Raw genomic sequence first — 27,449 nt, 5'->3', positions numbered from 1 at the left:
AATGTTTAAGGCAGAGCTGTAAAATATAAATAGCTAGAAGCTGTCATTTTTGTTCAGCCTCTGACTGCCTTTTTTTCATCTTCTGTTCCGCAGTTTTTAACTGAGCCAAGAGTGCGGAAAGGTAAATGCTGCTGAAAAGCTAAAATAGCGATAATAAAGCCCAACGTGATGTTTAGGTGCCTCTGCAGCTGAACCAGTGGAGGTGACAGCTCCCTGCGCCCCTTTCCCCCAGGACCCTGTCTCTCTCGTGCTGCTGCATGGGACGAGGGCTCTGCACCGCAGCGCTGCTCTGCTCAGCTGTGCTGTGGGCAGGCAGGTGGCCGAGCTGCGGCACTGGGAGCTGGCGGTGCTGCTGCGGTGTCTGCCCTGCTGGAGGCATGGGCCAGGGCTGGGGGAGGCTTCCCCATGCAAGGTGGGCTGCAGGCAGGAGGCCACAGAGAGAGCGTAGGAAGCTCTGTGCTCTGGCTTTGCTAATTGAAGTAGATGGATGATACACAGGCAGCAGTACCAGCAGCATGCCTGGCAGCACCCAGGTCCTGAACACCCCTCTGCACCTCTTTAAGCACAAAACAGCCTGGCATACTCAGGCCCAGGGCACCTGCAGCTTGAGGCTGGTGCTGGAGCACACACCTGCCTTCAGGCAGGCAGAAAGCGCAGCTGAAGGAAGATGGATGCACAGGTGCAGTTCCTGGATGTGAGAAGTAATTTTTAAGGTCTACGAACAACCTGCATTACACAGCTGTAAAGGGTTTATAAAAATTAAGTTCACCCAACTAATGCATGTGGATAAAATGTATATAAAAGTACTTTTAAAACGCATGCTTTATGTAACTTGTGTATAAAAATTATTCCTGTGGTTTGCATTTTGCATGTAAGCTGTACTGCTGAATTCAGCGGAGAGATTTCTGTGCTTAGTTGTAAGCATTTGCAGACTTGAGACCGTAGTTCTTGATTTTATAAAATGAGGTTGTATTTAAAGTTTGCCCAGTGAAAATCCTCATATGCTAACAGCTTTTTGGGCATCCTCTTCATGGATCAGAGGATAGAGAGCGTGGACTGGTATGTCTGACTTGTTGGACGATGCACAACACTGATCTGCAGCTTTCGGTATGGCTAGTGGAGCACCCTGCCTCCCCTTTCTCTTCTTTGCATACGGTAAATCCAATCCCGTTACTGGTTGGTGGTACTGTCTCAATTTCTTGCCAGGAAATTGCATTTTAGGAGTATTAAAATCTGCTTGGAGGTCCTCTGAATTTCTTAGAAACTGTGCCAGGATCTTTGACATGACAGCAAAGGAAAGTTTTCCTCCTCAGTGAGAGTTTACTCTGGGGTTTTCCAGCAGGCAGCCTTCTGGGACACAGCAATTCTCTTGGTGCTTTTAAGTGTGGCACATCCTGTGGGTGGAATGTGGCTGAGCCTTTATTTTCTCCAGGTAAGTTTTCCACGTGGCGCTTTGCAAAGTGTTTAAGGTGTTAGGTGGAAATTTTACTTTGGTGTTCTAAACTTGCATGGAAAGATTAGTTTTGTCTGATGCCAGCTGAATAGCCTGCATTTTTCTCATCAAATGTCAGTTCCTGGAAGGGGAAGAATTTTGCAGCCCCTGCCAGCTGCAGCGAGAGATGAGTGTTGTGCAGGCTGGAGCTGCTGCAGGGCACCCAGTGCCAGTCTGCTTGCGGTGTTCCAGCTTCTCACTGGCTCCTGCAGGTCCACTTTCTGCCCTGGTGTCCACTACATTTTGCTCCACTGGGAAAACAGACGCCCATTTTAAACAGCACTGTCGCACCGAGAGGTGACCGCTGTTTGCAGGGATGCCTTCAGGCTGTGTTTGCATCTCACACTGTTTTTCCCTTCGGCTGTCAGGCTTTAGTCTCTTCTCCCTCCTGCTTCTTCCTCTGGCTGCAGCAGAGCTGTGTGCAGCCGGTGAGTGGAGGGGGTCCTTGGAGACCCTGCTCCTCTGCGCTGGCAGGGTCAGCAATCGGCATCATATCCAGATGTTGGGAGATGGGGAGGAAGGTCTCTCCCTTCCACCATGCTGCGGGTGCAATGTGGCAGGGCTTCCTTGTGTGGGGAGTAGCGGCTGTTTGCCCTGCACAGCACTTCTCTCTGGGTGTCCTCAGCACACCGACATTTTTCAGAGTTGTAAATCCTCCTCCTGCCAGTTGCAATGGGAGACCAGTTTGACATTTCCAAAGCTAAGCAAATCACAATTTCATCTTCAATATGCTCTTGTCCATATAACCTAAGCAGGCATAGAAATGATTGAAAAAAATAAAAATGTTACAATGTGGGATGGAAGTAGGTATAAACTATGTTAAAATAGCATCCATGAGCTTATAGCAGCCATTTAAAAATGCACTTTGAACTGAAACTACATGAAATTAAGTGCACATCTCCACAGATTGCTGCTGAATTTACCTGACAAAGATGGATTACAGAGAGAATCATTTTCTCATAATCATTCATTAATAAAGTAACCATGGTTGTTATTTTATATAAATAGTTACTGCAGTTATTTCTCCCTTTAAATGTTAATAGAAGTCATAGAAACATCAGCGGATTCCTATGCTGTGCTGCAGCCTGGCTTAAGGGTCTGGCTGCCCCACGTGCTGTTCACACGTCTGCTGCTCCTGAGGCTTTGTGTCTCATGGAGGCGTTGCATGAAGTCCACTTTGTGCAGGGCAGGCTTTCAGGGCATCCACTCCTCATTGCTCTGCCTCTTTGTTTTTAGCCTCTTTCTCTGCACTTCTAAATCCTCTACCTAAGTGTATGTGCATGTGCAAAGCTGGCAAAGTTTGAGCAAAGACAGGGCTTCTCAGAGCCCTCAGAGGTGCACAAGCAGTCCTGCTCCACTCAGTGGCACTATTTACACAAGCGTTGGTTCTGCTGGATTCACAAGAGGTGTGAGGGCTCCACCACGCCTTAGCTGACCACTGGTTAGAAGCATGGGATGGGCGTTACTGGCACGCCTCTCCTGACATAAACTAAGAGATACGTAATAAAATTTCTATGTGGCTACTGGAGAATTAAAATAACTGTAGGGGAAAATGAGCTGTAATCTCATGGGAAATCTGTTCTGTTCAGTGTAGCCCCATTTTCAGTGATGCCTGTAACCGGTTTAGTGGTACAGTTCTGCGTCCGTGGACTTAGGGCCTGGGTGCACAACAACATTGCAGGGTGGTACCTTGTGGGCATATATGCAAGGCTGTAGCTTGTGCATCAGGCATGACCTCCAGGTGTCCTAACGAGTGAGAGAAATGTTCTTACAGTAGAGAGAAGCTCCATCATTTCTCAGCAAAAGACTGGAGGTGGCTGTTTGATGATAAAAGTGGCGATTGTTTTGCTGTTGAGCACTTTAGGAAGAGCAGCACTGAGAGGCCTGTGACACAACCACCTCTGTCTTGGTCCTTCCATTTCGCAGAAATGCTGCAAAATGCAGCAGTGGCTGTATAGGCGTGGATACCACCCTGGGGGTTGAGGGACCTCCCCTGCCCTTTTCAGGATGCTCCTGCTGTTCCTGGCGCCTGTACAAGAGCAAAGTGCAGGGTGAAAGTAAGCAGGGTGTAGTCAGGCTGGCCACATATTTGAAATGAAAGAACACATGGGGATGGACTACGTAACTCCAGGAATCCTGCTCCTGCCCGTGGCTGTCACAAGCTGCGACCTTCCCAGCTGCCCCCTGCCAGCCCTACCTCTGGGTTTGCGGATGCACTGGGCAGTATTCAGCCAGGGGCCTGTTCCCCAGGGAAACAAGCACACGTACTGCAGGGCACGCACACCAGTCGGTTAGCAGCTGGTGCTGTACCTGAAGGATGGAGCCCGGAAATGTCACTTAACCGGTCTTTTGCCCATTTGCCCAAATACAGGGCAGCGTGGGAATGAGAGCCAGCACTGAGCTGACAGGTGGCAGGGAATTCTGATTACTCGGTCTCTTCATGTTTTTATAGCCATTCTGACTGTAAAATCAGTAAAATACCTGTAAAAATACAGTGCTAAGATGGGAGTGTTTAGCAAAAATTCCCCATTTCTTTTCAAGCCTGGATGCAAGACAATATGCTGCAGTAGGCAGATGCTGATCTCTGTGTCTCCAAGAAGAGTAGAGCTGGTCCAAGTATATCTAACAGGTCAAGCTTTGAAATGAAGAAGCAATAAGCCACTGAAATGGTACTATCACCGAAACATGATTGATCAATTGAATTCTATCAGAGACAGTGGGCAGTGAGATTAACTCAGGCCTGATGGGTTCAATGAGTTAAAGCATGATGTTCATTTCAGCTTCATTTCACCAGTCTTTGCTTGTGAAATTGGTCAATCAATAGAGGTTGAAGATCATATATATATATATTGGTGACCATCTTATAGGGAATATAATCTAGCGTAGTCAGCTCCTGACTCCGGCTGCCTTCAGTGGGTAATGGAGACAGAGCAGAGACTCTATCAGTGCCATCGAAATGGCCTGATATCTTCTCCAAATGAAAAGTATTTTTGGATCTCTGATGATTTATCTTTTCTTCCCCTCTTTCTCACTTTGATCTACGACAAAACCCATACCCATCTTTGTGAAATATAGTGATTTCTCTTGAAAATATTTGTGCGATGATCAGCTATATACACTTCAAAATAAAAAGTTTCTTTTTAGTGATACTGTCCCTTGAAAAAATAAATAACAATGCTTAGAAAACTCAAATGGTGTAAATGCAAAGGTCTCTCACAGTATATATAATTCTGAAACTACTGCTTTAAAAGGAACACCAGGAGGTTGCTTGCTGCCAAATGCACACAGTCCTGAGAAGGTGGAGTGAAAATTCAGTTTACATTTTAAACAAAGCCTCCCAAATGGTAATTAAACAAAGTCTTTATCTACTCTGGACTAATTTACAGGCATGCTACAAGGAAACAAATCACCTTTTTACCTCCTGGTAATATTTCATTTGCTTCATCATGTTTTAAATGTGGTGAATAACATCCTTCCTAATTAGCCTGCATTTCCCTATAAGGTGAAGTAATTAGGTATGATACCAGGTAATGAAGTTGGACAGTACAAATTAGAGACAGAAACCACGTCCTTTATGAATATGGGATGTTCATTGCACTAGCTATTGACTTCCTTGATTAACCCTGTAAAATCAAGTTGTTTAAAAAAGAAAACAACCCAAAAACCTGAAAGCAGAAGATTCTATTTTCTTTGCACCAGGCAAGTGTACCACTAAGATGTGCACTTCATGGTACATCATTATTATTAATAACACTGAAGATATTATTCCAGCTGAAGTTGTGCATGTCACCAATTTCTCAGTCGCTGTCACCTGGCTTAGATCCTTTTCTGAAGCTACACTCGTTTAGACCAATGGAGAATCTATCTCATGCTATTTCACAGTGCTGCTTTATAATGCAGTAATTAAATTGTGCTGTTTTCCTTTTCTGAATGAAAAAGACAAGATAGATCTTTTTTATTATTCCAGTGTTGTTTTTTTTTTTTTAATTGATGTCTTCATATTTTTCCTTTTTTTTTTTTCCTTTTTTTTTTTCTTTTTTTTTTTTTTTTTCTCTTCTTTTATGCTGGACTGTAGGGCTTTAAAAATGCTCTAGAGTTTTGTAAAGATAGGGCCTAAGTACATTTGTTCTCCTTACTTTGACCCATGGTTTAGACATGTATAAGCAAAATACCATTTTAAAAAAAGTGATTTCCATGGTGAGTATAGCTAAAAATCTGTTATAGGCATGTTTAGCAATTCTGTATCTCTCCTGTGGTTTCAGAAGACATGTCAAGGAAAAGTAATTAACCATAAAATTATGCTAAAAAATTGAGTCACAGTTTATCAGGTTCTTTAAACTGATCTTGCCATTTGCTGGTCCCCAGAAAATAACTACCTCTTAAATAACGAAGACCCAGTATTTCTGGATGAAATCCACACAATTTAGGCAGCCTTTTGTCAGCAAGTCTGATCATGGCACCTCTTCCCAGGGGTGGATCTGCTCTGTGCTTAACTCTTCCTAAGCTCTTCTTCTAAGACTTCGGGTAAGCATAGGAAGGGGCTTCTGGCTTTGTGTTGGGAGGGAAGTGCATCACATCCAAGTTTGTTCAGAAAGTTGTGGTCCTATGGCACAATCTTGACCCATCTATATGATCTGTTAGAGGTAAAGGTTGAAACATTTGTTTGGGAAGAATGTCTTTTTCTGTTAAGGAGACTACTATATTTGTGTTCTTCATTAGCACTTTTGGAAGGATGCCATTGGATGAGGAGCTAATTGTTTTGCAGAGTAGATACGTACACTTGTGGTGCTACTGTCAACAAAGCAGAACTCTCCTAGGTGGATCCACTGATTATACGAAAAATGTTTTACCTCTCCCTGGAGCCTATTTATAACTCAAACTGTTTCAAATGTACCTATGGTATTTTAATTATCAAAGATGTTCTAATGTATTCAAACAATACATAATGCTAATGGTAATTATTTCACACTTATATAATGTCTAATAGCCAAAGGTATCCTAAAGACCTTCATGAACTTTTATATGTCATGCGCAGCATATAGAAAGTAGAGAAGTTTTCTCTGGTATGTTGTTATGTAATCTTTCTGGATTTCAGCAAAAGCTTTGATACTGTTTCTCGCAGTATCTTTCTGGACAAAAAGACCAGAATGCAGTTATATAAAAGCGTAATATGGTGGGTGAACAATTGGCTGATGGGTTAAGCTTAAAGGGTTATCATAACTGTGTGGTTACATCAGGCTGGCAGCCAGTTTCAGATGGGGTTCTGACCATGTTAGGGTCAGTTGTCTTTAATATTTTCATAAATACATAAATGACTTAGATACAGGACTTGAAGGTACAGTAAGTAAGTTTGCAGGTGACACTAAACTGGGAGGAACTGTTGACGCCCTTGAGGGTAGAGAGGCCTTGCAGAGAGATCTTGACAAATTAGAGGACTGGGCAAGCAACCACTAACAACATAAAGTTTAACAAGTACCAGATTCTGCACCTGGGATGGGGCAGCCCTAGATGTATGTAGGCTGGGGGACAAGAGACGGGTCCTCTGGTCCTCTGGTCCTTTGGTCCTCTGGTGAGACAGGAGTTGAGTCCAATGATTGTTGTGGGTCCCTTCCAACTCAGAATATTCAGATTCTAGGATTCTGGGATATTAAGTTCCCAGATTGTCCCGTATCTAGGATCATTTTGCTCTCTTTCTTCACCCACTTTGAACCAAAACTGTAAAAACCTTTAACTTTGATGCCAACTTTAGAATAACATTATTTTAACCTGAAATTTGAAGCCAGCGCTTTTGTGTTCAGAGATAGTGTTCCCCCCAGCCTTTTGCTACCATGCAGCTAGCAACCACAATTTTAATTTCATAAGCAATGGTTGACTAAACCCAGCACTATGTCAATTAGATATTATTTGATTTAGAATACTAAAGGAAAAAACAAAAACAAACAAACAAAAAAACAAATTTAAAGATAGACTGCTCTCTTATATCTGCTCATATTTTTCATACCTTTTTACACATTTTGACTTTTTATTCAGAAGACAGGTTCAGATTTTTTCTGCATGTAATAAACCGATCCTGGCACTTTATACAAGCCAGCATTGTCTATTCATGTTGTAAGTTGCCTGACTTCATCTAAGCAGGTAAATACAACGTTGTTGTTGCCTGAACAACCAAACTAAAACTTAGGAGGATGTTTCTATAATAACATGCTTACATCAAATGCCTGTTGAGTGTAAGAAAATTTACAGAGATTAACCTAGGTTTTAAAAAGTAGTTCCATCTGTTGGTCCCATAGTTTCAGAGACCTGTCTTAAAGGAGCATTGTTTTCTGAATCTGGTGCACAATGTTTTCTGCAAAATCCGTCCAAATCAATAGTCCTTTTTGAAAAAATCTTGTCCACTGGACATTGACCATGTTACCGATCGCCAGCACACATACGGAGACAAAACTGGTGTCTGCAGCAGTGAGGTCTCTTAGCACAGATGTCCTTTAATACTTGCCTTCAAAAATTTTGATGCAGAATCCACCTGAGAAGCTTTGAGCGCTGGTTCTGCAGACAAATCTGGGCAGTAAGAACTTATTTTTTAAATCTTTCCTTCCTCTGTGTAGTGTGGTGTTGCCATCTGGAGAGGAAATCTGATGTTTACTGTTATTCTTGGAGTTCCACCTCCTGGAGTCCTGGGAATACTGCAGACCTCAGCTTTCAGAACATAAAAGATATATTTCTAGCATTGACAGGTGAAGGAAAAGTAGAAAATCACTGTGAATATGCAAACAAAGCAAACTGAAGCAAGCCCCATATTGCAAGAGTTTTTTCAGAGCAAACATTTTTCTAACTTGTCTCATGGCTTTTGAGATATGGGCAGTCACTTCCAACCTGCTGAAAGGAGGGGGAGAGATAGAGAAAAAATGTGCCTCGAAACCCAGGCTTTCTTCATGCTATTGATGAAATACAAAAAAATACAGAAATATAAATTGGTATTGTGAGCTGGGAAGAGTGCATCAGATCAGGCCTTGCTCAGGCTGTTGTGGTGGCAATTCTGCATCCCAGTGACATCACATTTTAGTATGGTGCTATTACTGTCTGTGTTTGGGAAGCTGACTGGCCAGTTACTGCAAGCTGAATGTGGTTATGGATTAAGGGTCCCTGTTTCTTGGCATAAGTACACTGTAGCTCAGACCTTCACGTAGGACAGAGCTCAGAAGACTTGCAGGCATCACAGGAAAGGGATATAGAGAGTGACTATGCAAAGCAGGTCGGTTGGAGATGATCCAAGCTGACTGTGGCTCTAGCATCATATGCTGTAGGTATGTCCTCTGGCATCTAAACCATTACTGGTTCACAAATACTGTCGTAAAAGTGCTGTGAGAAAAGATCTGACCACAAGCCTTTGTCTTGCCTTCAAATTATATGTGAAATCACTGATGTCAAATTGCATTGAGAGTTGGCTGTAGTGAAGAACTGATCAGTACATCTTCTAGCAATGTGTGTCTTGCTTGTATCCTCCTCTCAAAGATTCTTTATTGTGTCAATATACTGTACCCACATCAATTTAATGGGTTAAATGGACACTCCTCTGTAGGTCTCATCATTGCAATGTCTATTTATTCTTCTGTCTTCTTTGTCCTCTTTGAAAGGTATTCAGGAATCTCCAGTACCAAATGGCCATTCTCTCCCGGGTAGAGACTTTCTTCGGAAACAGATGCGAGGAGACCTTTTCACCCAGCAGCAGTTAGAAGTGTTGGATCGAGTCTTCGAGAGGCAACATTATTCTGACATTTTCACAACAACTGAGCCCATCAAACCAGAGCAGGTACTGTTCCGAACACTCAACGTTTTTCCAGATATGCTTTCTGATGAGAGTCCTCCTTGGTGGAAATCAACAAACAATTATTTCTCAGAGTTGCAGTAGAAAAACATGGAGAAACAGGTGTTGTATCAAGCTCTTCAGCCAAGACTATTAAAAAATGACAGAAAACACTTGTTATGTAAACATGAGCAAGTGTTTGGGTATGAAATTACACCCAATCTGGGCCAGTTACATCAAATGAGGGCATAAAGAGCTTCACAGCTTCTGATACTTTTGTTGGATCAAACCCAGGCTATGCAGATAATAAGGAATAGGCTTGCAAAACTCTATGCCTAATTTTGGTTCTGAGTTAGCTTGACTGTACACACAAATTCAGTTTTTGTATCCAGAAATGGCTTTTTAAGCATGTAGTTAGCCATTTGCTGAGAGAAGTACACAATTAATATGTGAAGGTAAATTTATTGCACCTACAGATTAGCAGTGCATTTCAGAAGGGCTTGGCACTAATTTTGGGGCGAAGTTCCATTTTAGCAGACACAACACAGAAGCACATGCAAAAATTGATTAGCTGTTTCTATCTATGTGCTTTTGGTTTGTAGACCTCAGCCTTAAATTTAGCTGCAGTCATGGGATGTAGAAATGAAAGTATTGCTGTCAGCTTCAATTTGGATCTAGTCAGCTACTTTTTATATACTTAGTGTTGTAATTAACCATTGTTAATCTCTGTTGTTAATATTAAATCTGATTTTTGGCAAGGTGCATGAATACCTTAAATTGTAAACAAACAGTGATTTCCATTGTAGGAATATAAACATTTGAAGGCCACTGGAGATTATCAGGAACACAGTAGTTTACTACCATCATGGCTTCAGTATTAAGGAGTATGTACTGGTCCAATGTTTTTGGAAAAAATAATTCCTTTTGCTGAAAGTCAATGGTAGAGCAGAAATTCCCTGTGCCCTTAAGCTCCTATGTGTCATTTCTTACTTCATTCATAGTCATTCATTTTTCACCAGTTTTGAAGGTTCTGTAGTTTACATGGTTTATCTTTTTGAATGAGGAAGATGCTGAAATCAATTTGAATTAAAAAAAAAAAAAAGACAAAAAAAATACCACCACCACCAACAAACAGAAATCAAAAAACAAACAAACAAACAAAACAAACAAACAAAAAAAAAACCAACATGACTTGTTAGGAAAGCCAAGCGTCTCTTGAAGGTGAAATGGCCTTTGCATACCACTAGATGGTGGTTATCCCATCCCTAACACCAGTGATAATGGAGAGGACAGGCACTGAGCCAACTCCTACAGTAAGCCTGTTCAATATTGGTCACTTAAAAGCTGTATGGTGTTACATTCATCCTTATTTAATTTCTATACGTGGAAAAAAAAATCATGTGAAAGAGAGTGGTGATGGAAGAAGATCCTTTTTTAGCTTTCTGTAATCTAAAGTTTCTGAGTTATCCAGAACTGTAGCTTATGGGACAGAGTCCAGCAATGAGCAGAAATAGATAATGTCTTATTGGTTTAACAGAAGGAATAGAAGAATTAAACGAGGATATTGCTAAAGTTTCCTGATTGTCACATTCGTGATTTTCAGCTGTTGGTGGAGCAAGGATCTCCCTGGATCCATGTAAGAAGCTGTAACTAGAATGTCTGTGCAGAGCATTGAGAGTGGAGATATGCCCATTAATTTGTTAAAAAGGGTTCTTCACAGTCTGAGAAGTCAAACAGATGCTGAGAAATGATATTTCTAAGAAAAAAAATACTATGATGTGTGAAATGGGCTTAGCAGAACTGCCTTGAATTGATGAGGTCTTTTCCAGCCTAAATGATACTGTGATTCCATGATTTTTTTTTTTTCTAGTTTAACTACAAATGGAGTTTGCTAGTTGTTTGCTTTAATATAGGTTGGAGCATTCTCATTTGCTTTTGGAAGGCTGGGCCATGGGTAAGAGCTGACATTTATTTGGGATGGGTTTTTCTTTTTGGTGGCATACAACATTTATTTTCAGCATGAACACATGTAATTTATATGAATGCCTGATTCACAAGGATGTGATACGATCACTGCTTTAGTAAGCAGTCATGTTTTACCTCTTTTGTAATAAAGCAAACATGTCATGAAACAAGAAAAGTGGAGAAGCTGTCCAGATCAATTAGTGATGCTAAAGAAATCAATTAGAAAGAAAATATTGAATCATATTGAATCATTGGGTTGAAATGGACCTTCTAGGTCCTTTCAGTTCCTTTAAGATTATCTAGTTCCAGCCCCATGACGATGGGCGTAGAGACCTTTCACGAGATCAGGTTGAAAAAATTAATCATGTGACTAGGAAAAACAGAATTGTAATCAACACAGCTAATTATTGTAGTAGACTAAGATATGCATCCAGAACCTGGCAGTTGAGAACGTGGCTAAACTCAGAAGGCAGTGCATTAGGAGCTCAGGCAGCAATGGATATAGGGAGTTCTTACCCATTTCTGTAGATGAAAATAATGAAAAGATGCTCCTTCCCATATAGACAAGATGTGTAATAGGAGCTGGTGATCCATTACTTGTCTGCTATATTAGAAATATAGTCCAGTAGGGGCAAGCAGAATATTGCTAATTTTATTTAGTCACAAAAAAATTTTTAATGTCCCTGTGCTAGTCAGCTGAGGAGGACTCCAGGTGTTTTACCAGAAGACTCATGGCTTGTGAGACAAGGAAGTACCCTTTTTGTCCCTGTTTTGCTGCTCCTCCCTAATTCTTCTTTGCTTGTAATCTGTGCACAGTCACTTGGTCAGGGTGAGTAGTGGCATGGGGTGGACAAGGTTGCTTCTGCATTGCTAAGCATTTGAAGCCTGAGCATGTTCTGTCCTCAGCTGAAGATTGGGTCCTGAATTTCTCCTGATGCCTTTTCTGGATGTTTTGGAAAAAACTTGTCTTGTCTGTTGGAAAGAGTACATTGCCACTCATGTGGGTAGATATTTTCATGGCCTAAGTCTGAGTCTTTGCTCACCATGACCAAGCCCTTTACATGAGTGATTCCAGTCTCTTTCCTTTACTCCTCCATCTTTAATGTCTTTGTTCCTCAGTTCAGCTACATTAAATGGAGACCTGCAAGTTGACTCTCAGCTGAAAACAAGTTGTGCACTCACTTGACAGGCATTATCCGAGTTTTCATATCTACTGTAAAACATGACTGCTATAGAGAAGACCATGGGGAATGAATACTTGTCTCTGAGTAAGGGCTAATACCATGCTGAGAGAGAAGACAACCACTGGACAATGACAGGAAAATAAGATGTTAGACAGTACCTTACTCAGAAACAGTATCTGTTGTATGCATTGGGTGAGGCAGGGATCCCACGATTTGTTCATCTAATTAAAGTTTGTGTCAGACTGTATGCATCAAGGGGCAGAAGTAAGGCGTTAACGTGCCTTGTTTTGAAACCTAATGTCCTGGTGATTCGGTTGTATGTGTGCATTCTGCAACACTGGTATGTAATACCTGTATGTGCATTGCCAGAACATTTAATGACAGGTGAATGCTATTCTGGTGACATCAAGAAGTTGTAAGATGGGAAGTCTGAGACTGAGGGCTGGATGTGCAAACTCAGTCCTTTTGTGTCTATGTATTTCTGGGGAGTAATGAGGGGATAGAGACAGCAATCTAGAAGCACTCTGGCTTTGCTTTGCCCTAACAGAACTCTGCCATGCACATTAGTTCATGTATAAAATGAATGCCTTTCCATTACATTTATCCTCTTTTGTACTCATCTCATTTTCTGTGAACAGCCCATGATCGATTTGCACTGTCTGCAAATGTTGACAAGAAAACCACTTTCACCTATTTCTGGGAACTGATTTTGAGCTGTACATAGGTGTGTGTTTGCAGCACCACCATTGTACTGTCATTCTGCTCATGAGTGATAACCACCACAAGCACCATTCAGGTCATTCATCAGCTGGGACAAAGGCTATGGCTTCAATGTCACATAATCGTCAGGTCTCAGAGAAGGAGAACATTCACAGCATCTACTACCTGGACTGGTTACTCTTCCTGTGCTTTTCATGACTTTTGGGTTTGGGGATGGGTCCTGATGCTCCCTGGTGTGTTGACTCTGAAGTGCTGTCCTGATGGCCAACAGATAAGTCTGTTTGCATTACTAGTGTATCTTCAAGACTTCCTGTGGAGCAGAGTTTTATGGACACAAGGACTGGCTTTTGCCTGCCTGTCCTGGTAACTGTGCTACACCTGTGTTGGGCCCTGGTACTCCAGTCTGTCCCTTGTCATAGGAAAAAAAAAAACAACAGTTAGTGGTTGTTGCATGGACTGCATTTTTTATTTAGAGCTTGCACTCATCTCGTGTCCATCCTGCGCATAGAGTTGCTGCACTGCATAGCATACATTTCTGTGCCTAGTCCATGAGGACTGCTCAGGTTCATGAAACTGAAAGTGCAGGTTACACTAATCAAACACAGGTCTGTTTAGGCACATGGCTGACTGTCCACCACCAGCTGTTCCTGTCCGAGAAGCTGAGGATGCTCTCCACCCTTCACTTGGGCTGACTTGGGCTGTGACATCATCTGCAGTCCCTGCGTGCTCCCCAGAGGGCTGTACAGCAAACATCCACGTGCCCAGCACTGGCAGGGGGCCTGGTGATGCCGGACAGTGCTCAGAGCAGGGCTGGCACCCCCTGCGTTGCCCTGCAGTGGAGTTGTTCCTGCTTTATCGTTGTGTGTTGTCATGCTGGAGCCCTAGGAGAAACATGGAGGACTCAATGTCCTGTGACCCTGCCACCCTTGAGGTTCTCTTTCAAGAGTCTGTCACCCACCAGGAGGGAGACCTTGCCAGATCCAGGCACAAACGTTTCTACAACACATGTGTGAACAGTTGACTCAGATATATTCGCCAATGAAAGCATTGCTAAAAGGTGTTTGTGGAGAATCAAGACCTGGGAGAAAGCTGCTGGCATCACCTGAGGCATGAGGGGTTAAAGAGGGTGCAGGAAAGTCGTGTCAAGGTGGGCAAGAGGCAAGTGCAAGACTCACAGACTGATGTGGTTTTGGTAGGCATGAGAGCTGGATTAACACCTCTCCAGGGGAGAACTGTGGTGTGTTACAGCAGCATGTAGAGTATATACAGCAGAATCAGTTCAACAAGAGCAGCAGTTCATTAATTTCCTCAGAATAAAGAGTCTTTGCTGAGTTTCTGTCCACAACAGAAATGGATTCTCTTGTGTTTTCAGCTTCACACGCAGGTCCAATCGAATACTCATTGAAGCCAAGAGGAATATTTCTATTGACTTCAATAGACTTTAGATCAGGACCATAATGAGGCATAACATGATGTGACCAGATTCAGCACTATGTAGGTCACTGACTTAAAGGAGAGCTACTTGCTGCTAATAGCAGATAATTCCCTGGCCTTTCCTGATGCTTTCATGTTACTTTTAACCAGAACTAAACTGAATATCCCTTCCTTTATTATTTCCTGGATAAAACGTGGATATTCTGGGTTTAGGTAAGAACAAACTCAGGAATCAGACAAACATATAATAATATATGCAATCATGAGATGCAGTCTGGATCTGGAGATAAGTACAGGCAGATGAAAGTTGGATATTTAATACACCTGAAAAAAAAATACTAGAAAGTTGGACAAAGTAAAAACAAACAAACAAACAAAGCAAGTGCACAGTAAGATACCGATTGCCCTCTGTTGCAGAAGTGTTTTAATAAAGTAACTCTCCAAACTGACCAAAAGAGGGGTGTAAATCCTTTTGAAAACCTTCAGGTGTTACGTTTTAAAGGCAAGTGTGAGCCATCTTCCAAAGAGGAGATTAGATTTTCTGTTAAAGGAGCTGTGTTGGCTCGGGTGTCCACTGCGGTACCACTGCTGAGGAGGGAGGAGATGTGCAGTCCTTCTTACAATATTCAGTTTTGATCTCCATCAATAATAGGGGAGGTCCAAGATAAAGACAGGAATGAAGACTTTTTGCAGACTTACATTAGTTTTTATTGTGGCTCACTTACTCTAAAAGTGCAGGCAGTAGAGAATCAGAAGGAAGGAATGAACCGTAGGTCCATATATTTGCTCCTGGTCTCTGAAATATGATTAGTATGTTTTTTCCTATGACACTGTCTCTGGGTGGACAGTGGCTGCTGAGGATCTCCCTAAATTACTCTGAGGGTTGTAAAGAGAAAAGTAGAGCTATCATTTATTTATATCTTCCCAAAACTTCATGCTGCCCTGTAACAGTGAAAATTATGGAACTAATTCATGGCTATATCTTCATGTTCAGGGTCAAATCTTTTCCTGATCTGCCACCTGCAGCAAGGGTTTGACTATGTAAATGCAGTCACCTGGGAAGAGCATGCAGGCAAGTCCTCTGTGTGTGGCCGAGATGCCCCCTGTGCTTCTGACCCCTTGAGCCCCCCATCTCTGCTGGTGGCCGCAGTGATGCTGCCGTGTGGTGCCAGGGCACTGTGGCGGTGCAGGTGCTGGTGCCACCTCCTCAGCACCTTTCTCTGAGCCCCGGGTCCCTCCTGCCTGTGGGGAGTGGTGGCTGAGGGCAGGTGGTACAAGAGGAAATGTGGAGCAAATTGCAGGTTGGAAAAGCAGGTCTGTGATTTTTACAGCTACACCTCTGTCAGCCAAAACAACTTCTGATGCAGGCCATGGCTTTATTGGTGGGAGGGGAAAAAATACAAAAAAAAACCAACAAAAACAAAGCTCTAAAATGCAGCCTAAGAAAGCATGTCAGGAGAGGAAAAACCTTCCCATATTTACTCTCAGTAGACTATTAAGCAACACCAGGCTATTAATTTGGCTTTTGAGTCTTCACTGAAGCCCATAAAAGTGCACAGTTGTCAAATGGAGTTCATTTTAATTTCCTTTCAATCACAGTAAATTATTCAGGTGATAAATCAGCTGGAGCAGCCTCCTGGCTGTAATAGAAACCCTAATTCCTGGCTAATTATCCAGCCCATTGCTGCCAGCAGATCAATACTACTACCAAATGGAAAGGGCGACGGGTTCACAGCAGGAAGGGTGGCGGAGGGACAGCAGCTGGGAGTACTGGTGCACCCGTGACCCCCTGTGCAGTTCAGAGGCTGTGGGAGGTTAAGCTGTGCAGAGGTTTCTCTCTTCACCCCACCTTTCTTAAGGGAACACATCCCCTCGTGCTCAATAATTTACGCTAGGGCCTGTGATGCTCTGTGTTGCAGAGGCAACTGCAGCCCACGGCGTGCTGTGCTGCGCAGGACTGGGGCTCGGATCCCTGCTTGCGGGTGCGGGTGTAGGGGATAGTGCCTGCTGGGGTCTGGAGTGGGTTTCAGCTCTGTCCTCCGTGCTGCACTCTTGCTACTTGGTAAGATACTGTGCTGGCCTTTAGTTCTGCTGTTCCTCAGGCTTGGGACTTAGCTGTTGGTCTTCAAGAAAAGCCATGGAAAGGCTCTTTGGTTGTGTAGGAACAGGCCCCCTGGATCCCAGGGGGCATGCCTTGTGTGCTGCAGAGAAGTACTCACCCCTGGTATTTCCCATCCATGCTGGCTGCTGTGTAAAACACAGGCAGAGATGGGGAAAGAGCCCCCTTTGAGGGAGTCAGGTGCTACTTGGAAGGAGAGCTCTGGCTGAAAATAATTTTGCTTGTTAATAACACCTTTTAATAATGGCAAAATTTAAAGAGGTTAAAAAACAGGCTGCAGAGAACCAGTGCTTAGCCATAACATAGGGCATCTGGCTGGGAAGGAGAAATAGTTCCTTGGAGATGATAGCTGTTCTTACTGGACCTCCCTGCATGAAGTGTTTGTTCAAGAGGCTGTCCCTTGCCCCTTTGAGCCCTGAGATGCTGCAGCCCTTGATGTCTCCTTTCCTTGCCACAGCAGACAGAGGGCATCCTGAAAGAGAGGGGTAGAGAAGTACTTTGGGCATTGCAATGCCTTTCTGGGCTCTACCACCCCATTTTTTCCTCTTGACTGCTCCCAGTTTTGAACATACATGAAAATAAAAATTGAGGAGTTAAATAAAAAGCCAGCCTTGCTGAGTAGGAGCTCTCCCTTTTCCCCGCCTTTTTTCTCTTTGGTCTGTATGGGTGCAGCCACGAGATATTTTTTCCCCTCAGACGTGCGCCCCTCGTTCTGCAAAGGCTGGCATGGAGGGGATTTCATCAGAAGATGTATTGCCGGTCCCCCAGTTTCCACTCAGCACTTTGGCACTCTGCGTATCTGAAGTACAGCACCTCTCTCCCTGTGTCCCATCACAGGAGTGATGTCCCAGTCTTGATGACAACGGTGATCTTGAAGTGGTTTAGATAGAAAATCTCTTCCTCCAGGTTTCAGCTATGCCGAACTGTTTCCCAAATGTGCTAAAGTTGCATGGTGGGACTGTAGTGAAACTGTGGGGAGAACGGCGTAGGCAGGGCACAGCCCAGCTCAGAGGCACTGCATCTTGCAAAGACAGCAACTGGTCTCTTCTGGGAAACTCGTCAGTGCTTTCATAAATTTTGTATAGAAGTGGGAAATTTTAAAGAAGCTGTTTCCTCTTGTTATCTTGCCACATTTCTTTTGTAAGTTTAGAGCTGTCTTTTAGTGATTTTTCTCTCTTTGATCATCATATATTTTGCTGATCAATAGCATCTTTTTTTTTTCAATATAGAAAGAGAAATAAAGTTTATCACTTTAGTGTGTTTAAAATAATAATAAAAAAATCAAATATGTGTCTTAAGCAGAGTCTTTCTTCCAAGTTTTTCTGTTGTTAGGAGACAGTTAATTGAAAGTCTGTGTGTACAAAAAAGGGCATAGAGAGTAGCTAGGCAAACAGTGGACATTGTCCACGTTGAGCAGTGATGTACTGGCCACACATTAAATTTTTAATATCACATCAAAGCATAATATATATGAGTGAGATGAGTAGAATCGTAATTGCTCATGTAGTCTTTGTCCCTTTGAAAAAAAACAGATGGAGTCATCCATGTGGTTTACAGTATGGATATTTGTTGTGCTCTGTATGTGTAGGAAAACCACATCAGGAACTGTCTTGAAGCTGGTTTTCTCCGTGGAAAAAGACAACTTCTTGTAATGGCCCCCACCAGTCACATCAAAACTGACCTACTTCCTTCTCTCCATGTTAGCCCTGTAAGAGAGGGAAAGAGGAATCTATAAGCAAACACACTTGCCTGTTGATTTATTTAATGTGGTGCCTGCTCACATTGCATTTGGATGGAAGGGGTTTGCACCGGCATTTGAAGAATGGGAACAAGACTTACTTTCTTGGTTTCCAGTGAATGTCTGGGTCCCACAGGCTTCGAATAGACCCCAATAAAACTTCCACCCATTGGTTTGGAAGTCACTGCTGGTCTGAGCTCATTTGTGGTCTTGACATGTTAAAGGATTTGAAAGGAGTCAACCTCTTCATATCAGTGCAGTGTGGCAATGCAAGAGACAGTGGGCATGAAATGATGCAGGAGAGCTCAGGGTATAAGGAAGTTTTCATCCTGGGGATGATCTAGGAGTGGAAGGGGCTGCCCTGTGAAGTTGTGCCATCTCCACCCATGGCAGTTTTCAAGATGACACTGGATAAATCCCTGACCCAATGGCTGGCCCTGCTTTAAGAGACTTTTAATTTCTCAACAATGCTTTCAGAAGTTCCTTCCAACCTGAATTATCCTATGACACTGATGTCCAGCCACTTGCTCTTCACTCCAGCTTTTATGCTGTGACTTGGAGAAATGTTTGTATGATTACAATGGAGAATGTGAAAAGCATACATGTAGTTACAGGCATGAGAGTAGCCCCTGATTCACACAGCACAGAAGGTGAGATGAAGAGCTGGCTGGGGTGGAAGGCCCCTCTCTGTTGAATACAATGTTCTCAGAGCAGATGCTGGCTTTTCAGAAGAATGCAGTAGTTTTGGGTTACCATTTGTTGAGTAAGGAATTGAATGAAACGTGCAACAAAGTGGTTGTATGATGACATAAAGGAATTGCAGAGATGAGACTTCTAGGAAAAAAAAAAAAAAAGCTAATTTCAAAATTCCTCTCTGCTCATATCAATAATGCCTGCTTAAAAATTGCGTGGCAGCAGAATTTGCTGAACTGAAAAAATAATTACTCTGAAATGAGGAAGGCTCTTGCGTGAAGAGAGCAATGTAACATGTAGGGCATGGTTTCAGTCCTTCTTCTCTCCTTGAAAATATAATTGAATAATGGCAACCACAGAGAGACAGGGGTTCTCTTGGTCATTTTCCATGTTGCAGATGTCCCTCCAAGTTGATTTCTGAGGTAGTCCAGACAAGTCATGTGTTGAGTGATATCCAAAAGGCTAAGCTAGGAAAGGTTGCCAGATTGTGAGGCTTTACACTGATGGGAGTTTTTTTTTTGAAGCCATAGATCTCATGTCTGTGTTTTCATTAAGGCAAACATTTTTTCTCTGGTTCTTGTGGTTGTGGAGAAGAGTATGAAAACATGACCCCCAGATATACTTCTGGCATTAAAATGGGACAGCTGTCAGGTGTGTCATATAAACAGTGAGGTTCCCTTCTGATTTTCTGAACCTGTTTTCTTGTTGGGATGTTTTGATGCCTGTGCAGCACCTGGACATTTTCAGCATAGCTGCAAAAATGATTTTAGCAGGAAAATGATGATTATTAAAAAGCAGTGTATCTAGTTAACCTGTCAAGAAGACACTTTGACAAAAACTAAAATATTTCATGCAAACCTGTCATCTTTGATGACTTTTCCATGCAGAAGATCCCTCACTGGGGTCTTTCACAAGAGTGAGGAGGTGCAAGGCCTCAAGTGTATGTACCATGCTTTATCATCTGCCTACCTTTTTCTGTTTTGCTTTGTTTTTCACATCTGTGTGCAGACTTTCTAGGCTGCTTTTATACAGCAGAATAAACAGTTTCCCTGCCCCAGGAAGGCCGGGTGAACTGAGATATTTAAATGCGGGGGTGGGTGTCTCAGAGGTAGGTAGGTGATCCTGCCTACCCTGGTCCCTCTGAGGACAGACTGCCAGTGTACTGTCTCTGAAACTCCACACATTTGCTGCCTGTCAGGTTTAGTTGTCAGTGGCTTTCAGCCAATTAGCGAAGGGAAAACAAATAGCTCAAGATTTACCCTCTGACATGCATTTGGTTAAATGCCTGTTAAGTGTTAGCGAGTGTAATGTAAAAGAAAGCATCACATCACTCCCCAAATTTTTTCCATACAAAGTGTTTTCATTCATGTGAACCTTTCAGAGAGTGTATCTGAGGAGGAGGGAGTATTTCTGCGCTTGTGTTTCTCCAAAGCCCTCTTTTACTAGCTTCTCTGTGCCCTATCTTGTTGCTGCACAGAGACCTTGCGTTAAGGACTCATAGCCCGCTGTCTGTGCAAGGGCTGTTTTTCCACTTCGTTCAGTTCCCACTGCCTATCTAAACTCCCCTGAAGACACAGTTAACAAGTGATCAGTAAATCTTTGAGAACAAGGTTTGTCCTTATATTTTTGGCTTTCCCACATGAAAACTGTCTTGCATTGTTGTGGCCCTCCCCATTCCAGCCTTGGGTACAGTGAAGATATGAAAGAAGGAAGCTTTGGAAGAATGTTTGCTTGTTTGCTTGATGGGGCCAATTTCACACTGGCAATTTGTTTGGGACTTTAGCTTTGTAGGAATAGTTGCTTCCAACAAAATGAAAAATAGAGGACTTCGATCTACCATGGGTTCACCTGGCTCTCAGGAACACAAATATGAAAAATAAATTGAAGTCTTTTAGAAAATAAAATACTAATGTTTTTGTCTAGCTTTCAAAGTGGCCTGAAATCAGGAGTTTGTGGTTTGAAAGGATTTGTTCATCTTTGACTTCGTAGCATGACACAAAATACTGCAAATTCTGCGTCTTTCTCCATTGTTCTTCATGTGGGTAGAGATTAAGTGTACCTAAAGTGGTAAACGTTGCCCAGATCCTTTTGCCGTGTGTTACTGTTTTGAAATACGTGTATTGCATACAATATGAAGCATAGAAAAGCTGAATGAGCTGCTGCTCAGAGTCCCAGTAGATGTCATACAAAAGAGGCTTGGGGCAGAGAAGTCACAAAGCAAAAACATATGAATCTCACACTCGACCTGGTGGTATTTCCAACTTTATTAGGTTGTCTGCTACTCATGTGGTCTGTTAGGACCCTTATTTTTGTATACTATTGATCATATAGAAAGAAGGATGTGGCAGGAAGGGAGTCAGCTGTAACCTGTGGTCTCTTTTGGGTGTTTAGTTGTTACCTTCACGATACTCATTCTCTTCATCTGTATAACAGACAGTTATAAAAGGAGTACTGGTGACTGTCTCAGACAGCATTTGTTAAATACCTTGAGATAGTTCATCTGAAACCATTACAAACATACAAATGTTGTTCTTAGAAATGTGCACATGACATCTCAAGAGTCAGGAGCAGTTGGTACCACAGATTAAAGATATGTAGCAACACAGATGTAAACCTCATGCACGTTCCTAGTGTGCCTCGTATTTCTGCTTCATATTTTTTTCAGTAAGGAAATATGAATGGCTCTACTGCAGGTTGCATTTTCTTCTGTGCTTAGATGCTTCAGTGGAAGCAGCAGAGCCACCATAACAGGAGGATTGTACATCTTCCCTCCCCCTGTGGCTGAAATTCTTACTGTTGTTGATGAAAGTGTCTAGTTCCTTTCAGAATAATGAAAAACAATGTGTTTTAGTAATATTTTATGACAATGAATGGCATAAAGTGATTTTGTGCTGGTTTTAAAGAAATACAAAAACTATTGTTCCATCAGCATTGAGTATGTTATGTGTTATTTTAACTGGATGACTCTTTTTGGCACTATGTGTAGAAGGATAGAATCTGCTGAAAAGAGAATAGTGTGGTGGTCATTTCATTTGTGCTGGGGTTGAGCCAATTCATGAAGAGGAGAGCATAGGGGAAGAGCAAGATATGAAAAAAAAACAACTACATGAACCCACAGCAAAAGCTGGACAGGAGAAAATGAGGGACTCCTCCAAGGGAGGAGGAAGAGGACAGGGGAGATGCTGTTTTGAGGCAAAGACACTCATATTGACGATGGTGCCAGCGTCAGCAGGATGAGCATGCAATGCTGGTGCTAAGAACAGCTGGTGAGAGGTTCCTGAAAGCGTGTTAGGCAATTTTTGTACTCCTCAGGAAATGAAACTGTGTTTTAGTTTGTTTTAGTTGTTGAGCAGTACTTACACTCGAGGGCTTTTCAGCTTCTCACACTGAGGAGGCTGGGGTGTGCAAGAAGCTGGGAAAGGACACGGCCAGGAGAGCTGACCCCAAGTGGCCAAGGTCCCACACCATGTGGCTTCATGCTGAACAATAAATATTGGAGGAGTTGGCTGGGGGTGCTGCCCCTTGTGCTCTAGCTGGGCATTGGCCAGGAGGTGCTGAGTAATTGCATTGTGCATCACTTGTTTTGTGTATTCTTTTATCATTATTAATATTATTGTTAATTTCACTTTCTTTTCTGTCCTATCGAGCCGTCCTTATCTAAACCCATGAGTTTTACTTTTTTTTTTTTATTCATTTTTCTGATTCTCTCCACCATCCCACTGTGGGAGTGAGCACATGGCTGCATGGTGCTTCCCTGCCTGCTGAGTTAAACCACAACAGGAAGCTCTGGCATTTATATGGTGAGAAAGAACCCATGCAGAGACTGTGAAAGGACACTTGATGAACAAGTAGCCTGGACAGGGCTAATGAAGGAGAGTGTGCAATAGAGGAGATAGGTGTTTCTGAAGAAACTGAAGAATGTTTATACTGGGAGACATAGACAAATGAGCAGTTGAGGATGGATATGTGGAGATGCAAATCACAGCAAAAGCAGAGATCAGCTGTCTCCATTGTTGTCCTGTCATTGTTCATTTGAACACTTGTTACTTGCCTGGTGAGTCTGAAAACTAGAAATCGCTATGGCTCACTGAGATGTATGTCTTTTTTTTTTTTTTTTTTTTTTTGGGAGGCCTTATCATGATTTTCTGTGGAGACTTCTCCTTACAAACCAGTAGGAAGAGACTGCTGGCTTTCTCTGCCCCAGGCAGGTGACTGGTGCTTTTAATGAATCTACAAAAGGCTTCGTTAAAAAATGTCTTGAAGCATGTGCAGGCCTTTGCTTTCTTCCCACCAAGCCTTCCAGAAGAGGTTCAAAGATGCTGAGGGCAAGAGACAGCCAGGCAGCAGACTTAGTTTCCTTTTCTTACCTGATATGAGGTGGTGGTGTTGCTGTGGGCATCTCGCTTGGAGTCAGGGATGCTTTTCACCACAGGTTATAGAGAGAGCCAGGTCTGACAGCGTGGCCTGCAGTGACTGTGGCCCCAGCCTTCCTTTTTGGCTGGTTTTGTGCTACATCCACAGCCATCTTTTCCAATGCTGAAAGGCCTTTGCATGCTGTCCAATTGGCCTGGTAGTCCCCCTCGTCGCCCAGGGATGGGGGACTGGCACATCCCACAAACCACACGGTGACCCTGGAGAGGAGTCTCCTTCCCCGAGATCAGCTGCTCCTTGGCCGCAGCTCCACAGGCTTCTGCACGGCTGGGAATAAAAGCAGCCCAGCTGAGCACTCCCACTGGAGGCGGTGGAAGAGCATCCCATGTGGCTCTGCTCGTTAAATCCAGGCAGACACGTCTAGTTATGCACTTCTCATTTTGGTTGGAAATAACTGCTTCCTACTGTAGTTAATTTTGCTCTAGGTAATCTCTGAGGCTGGAGACAGGTCACAATTCAAATTTGAAATGAAGTCAGTCAGCCTTGCATATGCATGCCTAGGCACAATTCACTCTATTCAGACCTTGGTTTTATTCAATTTGCTAGTTCTGCTTAGAAAAATAACAAAACAACAACAAAAGAACATTTTCTGCCACAAGTGCTGGTTGTTTTCTGTGCTGCCGTTTCATGGGGTTTTGTTGTTCACCATGGGCAGCCTCTGTGGAGGGTGTGCGCGTGTGTGTGTGTGCGCGAGTGTGATTTACTGGTCTGTGGAATGCCACGTCTTTAAAATTGCAGTGCCCATTTCCTGCTGAAATAATTTCTACAAAGAGAGGCTCCTATTACAGCAAGAGGAGCATGGACGTCATGATTTATTATTATTTATAGTCCCAGGGCCTTGTTTATGCACGATGGGTTGGGTGCTCAGGATAGGAATGCCATTATGCAAATGACATTGAATGTCCTTACTGAGCCTAAATAATTTTTGTATTGGACGATTAAACCTCATCTGTTATTGATATGGGCTGCAGTCGGGCTATTAAAGAGTCCCAACAGTACTTACTCCCAGTAATGGGAAAATTGAGAGGAAGAGACTAAACAATTGCCTCAAGTGTGCTGTGATTGTCTGGTAGGAGTGGAACATAACGAACCCCCTGAATGGAAATCGTGTTTACTACTTAGGGATAAATAAAAAGGGAGAACATGCAATAAATTACGCTTTGTGATTTGAATCAGCGCACAAGAGAATTTGCGTACTTTCAATTTATTTATTTGATTTTTTTTGAGGGGGGGTAAATACCATGAGTGGCCAGGAATAATCCCTGCACCGTGCTCGGCTCCGGCTGGGGGAGGGTCAGGAGACCCAGCCTCTGCGGGAACGCAAGAGCCACAATGTCCTTGCGCCTTTCTTTTTGACACAGCTGTGTGTTCACATTTTGATCAGTGTTGATAGCTTATGAATTCCAAAATTGACAAAATTTACAGAAAAATGAGGATAATCCATCTTCCTTAGCAGCCTGTCAGGAGCTGGCTATACTTCATAATCTTCAATTACAGATGCTATTTTCAGACATTTACATGCAGATATTAGAAGAAAATGAAAATGAGAAACAAAGAGCGAATGGAAATGCAGTTATTTATATGTATAAAAGAAAACCAGGTAAATTCTAGGCATTTAGATTGGATTTGGGGATCCCTTTGGAAAATCTGAGAATGGGCTCGTCTGCTTATGGATCTCACTGTGGAAAAGTAAAATGTAGCGTAGAGTGTCCCACATGCAGATAATCTGAAGATTTAGGTCAAAAGCCAGTCAGCTATTCTGAAGTATGAGGGCAATTGTGTTCATGGCAGGGTGTACTAATTCCCCTTGTTTTCAGAAGAATCTCTGGGGATTTACACAATCCTAATTGGATTTGGGTTAAAATGAAGCACTGCTGTTATTATTATTATTATTTTTAACATTTTTTTTTCTTTTGTGAAAAGGAGTTTTAGAAATATTCTGTTTACACAGAGGGAAAAAAGGCTTTATCACTGAAATCAAATTTTCATGCCCTTTAAGAGAGTAAGAGCCAAATGCTACCAAAAACCAAACCAAACCAAACCAAAACAACAAAAAAAGATAAATTAGAGTACAGCTCCAATTAGCTGTGTAAATGGGTTTTATTCCAAACCAGAATTAGTTTCAGTGATAGCAGTGAGTAGAGCAGGAAATGTGATGTAAATTATAAAATGGAGGGGTGGCTGGTGGGGTGGCAGCGACAAGGCTTTGATATATGGCTTTTCAGATGCCTTTCCAGTCCAAATCCGAGGCGGTTGAGGAGGAGGGCTTCGGAATGAATTTCCCATTCCCATAAAATTTAAGACCGAATAGCACCAGTGCCCGTGCAGCTGCATGTGGCACCGAGTTTCTGAAAGCCTGGGGAGATTAATTAAAGCTGCTTTGGATTAAGCTCTCCGAACCATATCTAATGTTACGAATTTCTTCCCTTTGTGAGGCTGGTGTGGGGGTTTCACTAGAAAGCCTGCCTGGTGTCTGCTAGTTCTGCCTTTCTTTATTAATTTTCAAAGTATTACGACAGGATGACTTGGATCTGTTAAGTATGAGCTCTTGCTTGCTGCTGCCACAATGGATTAGCAGAGCTGTGACCTGGGCTGAGTGACCAAGTGGACAGCCCTACACCTTTAAGGAGACCTCAGATCAGCGTCTGCCCTGAACAGTAAAAGCTGTGCTGAGCAGTGAAGGCCCCCTGTGACATCCCTGTCTCACTGCCAGCTGGTCTGCTCGGGAGAGGCAGGCAGCAAGCACGATCGGCACCGAAGCAGCGCCAAGCCCTGAAGCCCCCAGGCTGGTGCTGTGCTCTGGCAGCCCAAGCCACCGTTGTGTTGCGTCAGGCAGGGGTTTTCTTTAGGTGCTGCATGCCAAGCAACACTGTTGGTCTGAAGGCAGCCATGCGAGTAGCAGGAAGGCACAAGGCACGTTGCTTTATGCCTGCTCGTTTTTTTTGCAGGTGTGATTTGGAAAACGGAGCAGATGCAAAAGCAACATGTGCAAGTCCCACAGGATGCCAGCTGGCTCCTTTGGATAGTCACTTTCCCTGTGTAGCAGGCACCTCTTTTCTGTCTTTTCCTGAAGTGGTCTCATGAGGGGGGTGCAGGGTCTGTGCCACTGGAAGGGGGGAAGAGGGAGCAGAGGGGAATGCGTTTGCTTAGCACTGCCCGGATTGCAGCACTGCTGCAGGGCTAACCCCAGACCCTTGCACAGAAGAATCCCCCCCTTACCTCTGCAAGTTTCCCATGCTGGATCCCAGCACTGGGCTGTTTTAGGGAATGCCCTTTTTCCCCACTACATGCCCTCCTTTGTCTATTCTGGATATATCGTGAAGAGACAGCGGCTCTATCTGTAGGGTCTGTTGACCTTCTGGTGATTTATACTCAGGCATCTTTGTTAGAGAAAGTATAGGGTGAAGCCAGTGATGGGTTATCTCACCACTTTACTGTGGTGCCACGGGAGATGCCAGTGTGCCTTCTGCCACGCTGTGTATGTTAATCACAGAATCACAGAACTGAAGGGGTTGGAAGGGACCTCCAGAGATCATCGGGTCCAACCCCCCTGCCAAAGCAGGTTCCCTAGATCAGGCTGCCCAGGTAGGCATCCAGACGGGCCTTGAGTATCTCCAGAGAAGGAGACTCCACAACCTCCCTGAAATAGTTTGTGAACAGTACCAAAGTACTCCTGCACCTCTTTTCCCAACATACGCTCATCGCCTCCACCACCTCCCACAAATATCTTTCATGCCACAGCTTGTCTTCTGGTGGTGCAACAAGGTGTGAAAGATAGGGCTGGGTACAAGGCTCCTGTGAGCTGCTGCGGTTCAGGATGCTCTGTCAGCTCACGGTGACTGAGGTTGTCCCTCTAAATGTGTAGCTGA

General features: G+C 43.2%; 1 protein-coding gene across 4 annotated transcripts in view; it reads left to right on the top strand.

Moving 5' to 3' along the window:
• The window catches only part of PAX5 (paired box 5), a 133,409-nt gene that overhangs the window by 35,415 nt on the left and 70,545 nt on the right, over positions 1–27,449 (top strand). For 2 of the 4 annotated variants that reach the window (XM_068667014.1, XM_068667015.1), the window contains exons 6-7: positions 1,340–1,432; positions 9,127–9,302. In XM_068667014.1, coding sequence (XP_068523115.1) covers positions 1,340–1,432; positions 9,127–9,302 — 269 coding nt within the window. The remainder of the gene's footprint in view (positions 1–1,339; positions 1,433–9,126; positions 9,303–27,449) is intronic. The other 2 variants (XM_068667016.1, XM_068667017.1) reach the window with 1 other exon arrangement.

The sequence above is a fragment of the Anas acuta genome, chromosome Z (genome assembly GCF_963932015.1).
Source record: "Anas acuta chromosome Z, bAnaAcu1.1, whole genome shotgun sequence".
Lineage (NCBI taxonomy): Eukaryota > Metazoa > Chordata > Aves > Anseriformes > Anatidae > Anas > Anas acuta.
Note: the sequence above shows the minus strand (reverse complement) of the source record. Positions and strands in the feature narration are given on the sequence as shown.